The sequence below is a fragment of the Miscanthus floridulus genome, chromosome 6, assembly GCF_019320115.1.
Source record: "Miscanthus floridulus cultivar M001 chromosome 6, ASM1932011v1, whole genome shotgun sequence".
NCBI classification, from domain to species: domain Eukaryota; kingdom Viridiplantae; phylum Streptophyta; class Magnoliopsida; order Poales; family Poaceae; genus Miscanthus; species Miscanthus floridulus.
This window is the reverse complement of record NC_089585.1, coordinates 68,507,450-68,515,675: the sequence shown is the minus strand read 5'-3', so window position 1 is coordinate 68,515,675 and position 8,226 is coordinate 68,507,450. Positions and strand designations below refer to the sequence as shown.

At 52.3% G+C, this 8,226-nt stretch overlaps 1 protein-coding gene across 1 annotated transcript; it reads left to right on the top strand.

The window, feature by feature from the left end:
- The first annotated feature begins 586 nt into the window (after positions 1 to 586).
- Positions 587 to 7,794, top strand: LOC136458342 (putative F-box/LRR-repeat protein At4g15060). The gene is made up of 4 exons (XM_066458294.1): positions 587 to 717; positions 886 to 1,898; positions 1,984 to 2,166; positions 7,215 to 7,794. Exons 2-4 carry the CDS (start codon positions 897 to 899, stop codon positions 7,497 to 7,499), a joined length of 1,470 nt encoding a protein of 489 aa, XP_066314391.1. The 5' UTR covers positions 587 to 717; positions 886 to 896; the 3' UTR covers positions 7,500 to 7,794.
- The last annotated feature ends 432 nt before the right edge of the window (positions 7,795 to 8,226 follow it).

The following is an 8,226-nucleotide window of genomic DNA, read 5'->3' as shown; positions in this document are numbered from 1 at the left end:
TTCTTAGGCCCCATTTGACTCGTTGGAATTGAAGTTAATTCTAATAATCACAATTTAGCCATAGATCGATTAAGTTAATATAGCCACATGCTAAATATACTTCTATACTAGGGCTTGTTTGCTTTGTGCCCCAGGAAACTTGCCTGGCGCAGCGCTGCTCCCAGGCGTCTGATTTGCTACGCCTAAAGCCAGGATTGCTGGCTGGCGAGCAGCTTTCCTGGGAGGGCACGAAGCAAACAATCCCTACTGCAGGGGAACGAGTCGAAGAACGTGCTATAACTTGCAGAGGAGAAACATAGCATGTAGATCTATGATTCAGTTTCTATCTCTTATCCTATAAATTTAAGATAGGCTTATATATCTAAACTTTGAAAAGTTGTAAGATGTCAAAATTGGTTGTAAAATGTCAAAATCTTTTAGGGGAAATTCTAAGCTAAATAGTCTAGTCTAGAAAGGATCCAACGGGCCCTAAACGAATAGATGGTATTTGGGCTGTCATTTGTTGGCCTACTCAGCCCACTACACGTAAGTGTCTATTTGACCTAGGCCCATCCGAATTCGCCCATAGATTCATATCGCAGGCAGCCGCCGCCACCGTCTCTGATCATCCACCTCGCAGAGTTCCGCAGCGGCGCAGCCTAAGATCCCTCCCCTCCGGCAATCAAATCATGTGAAGGACTTGCAAAATTGGTCATCCATGTCCTCTTCATCTGTCAGGTACTCGTAATTTTTGTAGAAACCTTCTCTGGAGATCCGACTACACTGTCATCATGTATTCATGTCATGGTGCTGGTCCATTCCCGTCTCCGATGCCGGCCGGCAGCGCCCCAATCAAGCAACCATTCTCCATCTCTGTTGACTAGATCGTCGTTTCCGATCTGATAGGTACATCTCGCATGATCCCTCCGCGGCACGGAAGCGCTACTAATCCGTTCCGTCGATCGAGTCATATGGAAGAAGGCGGAGGCCATGGCGCGGGCGACCGCATCAGCAGCCTCCCCGACGACATCCTGTTCTCCATCCTCCTCCGCATCGGATCCACTCGCGCCGCCGCGCGCACCAGCGTGCTCTCCCGCCGCTGGCGTCACGTCTGGGCACGCCTGCCCGAGCTCCGCCTCGGCACCTGCGACGTGCCGCCAGGGGCGACGCTCCTGGACTCCATCGACGCCGCCCTCGACGCGTGCTCTGCCCCGGCCGTCCAGCGCCTCGAGGTGGCCATGTACTGCCATGGCCTCCGAGTCCACGCGCGCCGCGTCGCGCCGTGGCTACGCTTCGCCTCGCAGCGCCGGGTGGGAGACCTCTATATCGAAGTGCCATCCCAGATGAAATTCTTCTTGTCTACTCCTAAGCCCAACAAAGAGGAGCTCGAGCTTCCTGTGTGCGATGGGGCGACGAGAATCATTCTGTCGCTCGAACGACAATGGAGGCTCCGCCTCTCTCGGGTGGGCTCGTTCACGTCGCTGACCGACCTGCACATAAGCTGCGCCACCATGGAAGGCAGCGAGCTTGGCGCCCTTGTGTCCGAGCAGTGCCCGCGCCTGAGGAATCTCTACCTTTTCGTCAGGCTGGCTGCTGCCTCCAACGTGTCCATACGCTCCAACTCACTTGACTCCCTGTCATTCGACGTCGAAAACACCGAGAAGCTAGAAGTCATCGCCCCTAAGCTTGAAGTACTGACAGTATGTGATGCCACGAAGGCAGATATCTCTGCCCCAAAGCTGGCCGAGATAAGTTGGGACGGTGACACTGGCTACGACCCTCTGTGCCACCGCTTTGCCAATGCTGGTCGTCACCTCCGTCTGCTAGACTTGGGCTCAAAGTGTGTTGTCGCTTCCCTGATGCATCGTTTCGACAAAGTTAATGTGCTGAAACTGAACCTGAACCTCTGCAATTTTAAGGTGTGTTGGTAGCAGTCATATTTTTCCAGAAAAATAACTGTTTTGCCTTCTGATCTTGTGATCACATTATTTCTCATCCTGGCAGGGAACAGAGGCATACACAAATTTCTTGAATGAAACGATTGCACTACCCAAGTGTGAGAAATTAAAGTTACGAGTATCATTAAGGGATTATGACCACAGCTTCGCGTCAAGCATGTTTCATCTCTTGAGGAACTGCAACAGCACAAGGAAGGTTTCAATAAAGGTCGATTCTGGCCACTTGACGGTAATGTCCATGCTTCTGCAAATGTGCCCTTTTATTGATGGCTTGGTTCAAGGCAACTTTAGTCCTTTCTGATTTCCTTGAGGTTGGGGGGGGGGGGGGGGGGGGGGCGGCTGGGAGCAGACCTTAATGGTTATTCAACAAACTGATCATACGCCATAGGCAAGATTTCTGATAGCCAAAGTTTTGTTCTTCTTTTGTGCTGGATTATGGCTCACCTTTGTGTAGCTACAAACGGAGTGTGATTACATACTGTAGGTCAGAGTGAAACCATGGGGTAACTTCAATGTTGAGTGGCAAAAGTTAGTATAGGCTGAGCAGACACTGATCCACAAGAAAGTCATCACAGTTTGGTGGTGTAGTGACTTCCGCTGTGCTAAGAGTGGTGTCAACAAAGGGCCATGAAACAATGGGTAGTGTGTTAAACAGTTAGGGAAATGCGTGTCATTGGATCTTCCATTGATTGGCAGAGAAAAGTGACGATTACTTGTGTGTGGAAATGTCATGACCGTGGGGAAGTGACCAGATAGGGCAAGAGTGGGAAGTCGCCGGCCGTTCGGCCGTCGGTTTCCTACCCGTGGTGGCTGGTGTGGGGAACAACAGGGAGATGAGAGAACAGAGAAAGGAGATGAGAATAGGAATTGGGTTGTAATTGCCTGTTTATTCCTTGATCACTACTTCATATAAAGGAGATTACAGCTTCATTGTCTCCTATACTCTTGCCTCTCCCTAATTCAAGCCTTCCTGATTTGATCCTTTGATGCTTTCCCACCTAATTAGCCCCTATGACGGCATCTCTTCCCTCTTTCTGAAAGAGCTTGTCCTCGAGCTCGAACAATGGGCACTGCTGCTTGAATGCAGGCGGGCTGGCTCTTCTAGCAAACAAGAATGTGCCACCATCCGCGGGCTAAATGGTCGCTCCACACTGCAGACGGCGTCAGAATGACCCGACCATGGAGCATTGGCGGTAGAGGAAAAATAGGCTTCTGGAGGCGTGCCGCAGATGGCCTTGAGGACACCCACATGGAAGACATTGTGAATCTTGGTGCCATTTGGAAGACGCGTGCGGCCGACGATGTCGCCAATCATTTCCAGGATATGGTATGACCCATAGAAGCAGGGCGCAAGCTTCCCCTTGGTTGCGTCTTGGAGTGAAGCAAAGGGCTGATGCAGAAGCTTGACCTAGTCCCAATCATGGACGACGAACGTCAGCGGAGTGTGCTTGGCGTCGTAGTACTACTTGGCTTGCTACTAAGCATGGAGCAGTCATTCCTGGGCGGCGAGTAGGAACATATCTTGATCTTGGAGGAGCTGATCAACTGCTAGGGCATGAGCATCACCAGCTTCATTGGTCTTCATAGTTAGCAGATCGCGGCTGTAGACCAGCTTGAAGGGAGTGGTGCTCAGGGACGAGTGGAAGACGGTGTTGAAGCAGTACTCGGCCATGGCAGCCAGCGCAACCACTGCTTGGGCCTATCACTAGTCAGGCAGGTACATGGACCGCCTCAGACTGTCATCCGACTATGGGTGGAAGGCGGAGTTCATCTGGAGCTTGGTCCTAGAGAGACTAAAGAGCTCGCGCCATAGGTGCTGGTGAAGACTGGGTCACGGTCACTGATGATGGACGCCGACGGGCCGTGGAGACGGACGATCTCATCGAAGAAGGCACGAGCGACTGAGACAGCCGTGTAGGGGTGGCCAAGGGGGATGAAGGGCGCCACCTTCGAGAGATGGTCCACCACCGTCAGGATTACGGTCTTGTTGTTGACGCGCGACAAGCCCTCGACGAAGTCCATCGTGACATCGCTCCAAATCAAGGCCGGCACTGACAGGGGCTGAAGGAGTCCCATGGGATGCAGGAAACTGTTTTTGTTCTGTTGACAGACGGCGCAAGGCCTGCACCAGCACCTTGTCGATGGGGATGTGGAAATTAGCGCAAAGGTGATACCTTCATGGCCTATGTTGTGAACGTGCTCCAACACGGTGAAGCAGAGCCGACGATGCAGGGATGAAGACACAGCGACGCATGGTTATGAGCCCGTCCACGTTAGACCAGTCGGGCCCTTTTCGTCTCGTGGCCTCTTGGGCGACGAGCTCCTGCAGATCAGGGACGAGGGCGTGGAGATGGCGACCACCTATAGGGGTTTCACGTCACTCTTGGAGAGGGCGTCCACGACGATGTTGGCGCTGTCGGAATGGTGGAGAGGCGCTGATCCAACAGGTACTTGAGGTTGAAATGATTAGTCTTGATGATGAAGCGGTAGCCCAGATGTATGGGCACCAGTGCTGGACCGCCTAGGCGAGCGCGATGAGCTCGTGTTCGTACGCCACCAAGCTGGAGTGGCGTGGAGCCATCGTGCGGATGAAGAACGCCACTAGCCCGTGGCCCTGATGTAGGACCACGCCTATGCCGGAGCCCGATGCTTCGCACTCGACCATGAAGGGCTCATTGAAGTCTTGCAGCTAGAGCACCGGGGCTGTGGAGAGGGCGCGCTTGAGGGCGTTAAATGTGGCTGTCGCATCCTCTGTCCAGGCAAACCCCTCCTTGGTCAGTAGCTTGGTGATGGGTGTCACCATCGCACCTAGCCGCAGATGAAGCGGTGGTAGTAGCCCGCCAGGCCGAACAAGCCGCGTAGGGTTCACGGGACTTCAGAATGGGCCAGGCGTCGACAGCGTGGACCTTCTGATGATCCATGGCCACATCGGCCGTGGACACGACATGGCCTAGGTAGGACACCGTGGGCACGCCGAAGGCGCACTTGGTGTGCTTGAGGACGAGCTGGTGCTATTGGAGGACTTCAAGCACTAAGCAAACATGGCGTAGGTGACCCACCCAACTCCTGTTGTAGATTAGTATGCCATCAAAGAAGATAGGGACGAAGCAGCAAAGGTACTGGACTAGGATGTCATTCATCAGAGCTTGGAACGTAGCTGGCGCGTTGGTGAGGCCAAATCAGCCATGGTGAGTCCGGAAGGCCGTCTTGGGAACGTCAGCGAGGTTCATGCGAACTTGGTGGTAACTGGAGCGAAGGTCCAGCTTGGAGAAGATGTAGGCGCTGCAGAGCTCATCCAAGAGTTCTTCCACAACTGGGATGGGGAACTTGTCCTTGATCGTGATGGCATTGAGCGCTCGGTAGTCCACGAATAACCGCCAAGACACCAGAAGCACCGACGAGGAGAATGTTGAGTTGCTCAGGAGAATGATGCCATGGTACAAAAACTTAGCACAGTGCCGCTCCAGTTCGTCCTTCTAGAGTTGAGGGTAGCGGTAGAGCCCCACTGCCACTGGCTGCGCCCCTCGATGAGATGGATGTGGTGGTCGTGGGCGTGGCTGGCGGTAGTTGAGTCAACTTGGTGAAGAGGGAGCTGAACTCCTCGAGGAGGCTATCGAGCAGCGCCTCGGGCTGTACGGCACGACAGGCTGGTGGAGAGCGTGGTAGGAAGATGGTGTGTGGGGAGCTTCTGCTCGAACGCGCAGGCAAGGCTAATGGCATGCTCCATGTCACGGGCTTCGTGCATCTTGATGTCGAAGCAGAGCTCATCGAGGAGGTTAGAGCTGAACATCTGTTGCTCTTGCTTGCCCGTTAGAGGAGCGCCAGGAAGTGGCTCTAGTACTCGTTGATGGAGCTAGTCTGTCGGAGATGGCGTAGTTCACCCAGGGCATTAATGCGGATGGGTGGCCCAAAGCGCACACTGCAGAGCTCACGAAATACAGGCCACGACAGTGTATCGTGGCCATGTACCAATGGTATGTGTCGTTGTTCCGATGGAAACAGGCCAGCCATACCCTGTGGTGCTCCCATATTTGTTGTGCGGTGAAGAACTGCTTGCAACGATCGAGCCACGACAGTGGATTGTCCTTATCATTGTAGTGTGGAAAATCCATCTTGAAGTTGCGGGGAACGAGGCCCTCCATCTCCCCACGTGGATGATCCTCATCAAAATCGTTCACCAAGATGAATCGCGTCTCCGGGCGGGGGCATGGTGGGGAGCGACGGAGCGCCATTGCCGGTGGAGCCGCTGTTGCTGAGGAGGCCCTTGCCGCCCAGCAGAGGCGCCGTCAGGGCGGGTTGTGGTGGTGGAGGCCGCGGTGGGGCGACGGAGCCGGCAGGCGGAACCGTCGACTATGATGACGCCACGCTGGTTGTGCCGGACTGACCCTCCAGTTTGGCTAGACGCACCAAGATATCCGAGGCCTTGTCCGGTGACATCAGTCAGGATGGTCTGGAATCCTTTAACCACCAAGGTAAGCTCACTGATGCCGGAGGTGATCGTCTTTAATTTCTCTTGGGCTTCCTTGCACACGGTGTCCTCCTGAGCCGCCAGGAGCTGCTTGATCTCGTCGGTGTTGCCAGAGCCCATGATAGGATCACTGGAGGCTGATACCAAGTTGTCATGACTGTGGGGAAGTGACCGAATAGGATAGGAGTGGGAAGACACCGGCCATTCGGCTGCCGGTTTCCTGCCTGGTGTGGAGAACAACAGGGAGATGAGAGATCAGAGAAAGAAGATGAGAATAGGGGGTTGTAATTGCCTGTTTATTCCTTGATCACCACCGCTTAAAATAGAAGATTACAACTTCATTCTCTCTCCTAAACTCTTGCGTCTCCCAAATTCAAGCCTTCCTGATTTGATCCCTTGATCCTTTCCTGCCTAATTAGTCCCTACGACGGCGCCTACAGTTATTACCGACCATAACATGAAAACTAGTAGCATGATAAGCAGAGATTCTTCGAAGCCAGCCTCACACCATTCCTGCCACTTCGTTTAGGGAGGCCCAAGCTTTCGCCTTGGCCCCACCTACCACTACCAACTTGGGACGGGCAGGCCAGCAAAGGCACACCACGGGCCCAGGCCCAGAAGTCATCACTAAGCATCCACACCACCTTAATGCCCCCACTCGGGTGACAAGCTCTCGTTGCTGAGCTCTCGCAGAGATTCTTCGGATGAAAGATAGAACTATACATAATTCGAGCGGACATAACGTCACATCTGTATCCATTGTTCAGTAATAGATTCATATTGATTTTTTTTTCTTGTCTTAATTCCAGGGGTATCGGTATCCTTGCCCATTGTCTTGCTATTGCCGCTGGCCGGAGAGTTGCAAGGCTGATGGCATTACTCTTGAGTCCATTGAAGAGGCGAAAATTACTTTCATTAGACATTCTTATGGACAAGCGCAGTTCGTGGAGGAGCTCGCCAGATGCCATGCACCAGGCCTGAAAAAGTTGGTCATCAACTGTGTTCTATGGAGCGACGGTTCAACCAATGAGCTACAAGACAAGGTCGGCAGGATGTTTGATCCAGATGTCATTGTCAAATGCAATGTTATTTAGCGCCAGGGGTGTTTATGTTTTGATGGAAAGCTTAGAGCTTGTCAAAAATACAGTGCAATTGTCTTGGGTTGTTTTTGCACTCCTAGGAGGGGACTATTTGAGAAGCTTTTGGTATAGGGTTTCAGTTCAAATTTAGACTTCCGACATTTATTCATATTATTATTACATATTCCAAGAAGATAATTAGCTTGGGTCATGCCCATATGACTGGCGACAACTTTGATGCGTTGAACAAATAGTATCTCTGTCTGAAAGCCCGTGTGGTTGCTTGCAGCGACAGTCAATAAACTGTACGGTTCCGAAGCCCATGCTCTGTGAATGAAGCCCAGATCAGTGAGCACTTATATTTTTTTTCTTCTTCGATAAAATAATGTAAATAATCACACACCTCAAATATAGCAACTACGGCCGTGTTTGGTTCGACTTTTGCTGATCACGTACGCGGGTGTGGTTGGCCAGCTGCGTTGCGTAAAGTCAGACTCAGTATTCAATCTCCGGGTGGATCAATATTCAATCTTAATTTGCTGGTGCTGGATGTGAAGGCAAGTTGGGTCGGAGTTGCTAAAATCTCGAATAGTGCAGTGCAGAGGGAATCAGCGCAAATTAAAGGATGTGGCGGTAGCATAGCATATTACTCTATATCCTAGTAGCATCTTCTTCTCTTTTTTTTTGAAACGATATATCCTAGTAGCATCGTAGAGTAAAGCAACAGCGCTGCCAGAGTGAC

Bases quoted from the DNA above. Each gene is read 5' to 3' on its own strand.
- LOC136458342 (XM_066458294.1), top strand. From the start codon at position 897: ATGATCCCTCCGCGGCACGGAAGCGCTACTAATCCGTTCCGTCGATCG. The intron at 1,899-1,983 runs GTGTGTTGGTAG...TCATCCTGGCAG, and splicing joins TGAACCTCTGCAATTTTAAG to GGAACAGAGGCATACACAAA. The intron at 2,167-7,214 runs GTAATGTCCATG...TCTTAATTCCAG, and splicing joins TCGATTCTGGCCACTTGACG to GGGTATCGGTATCCTTGCCC.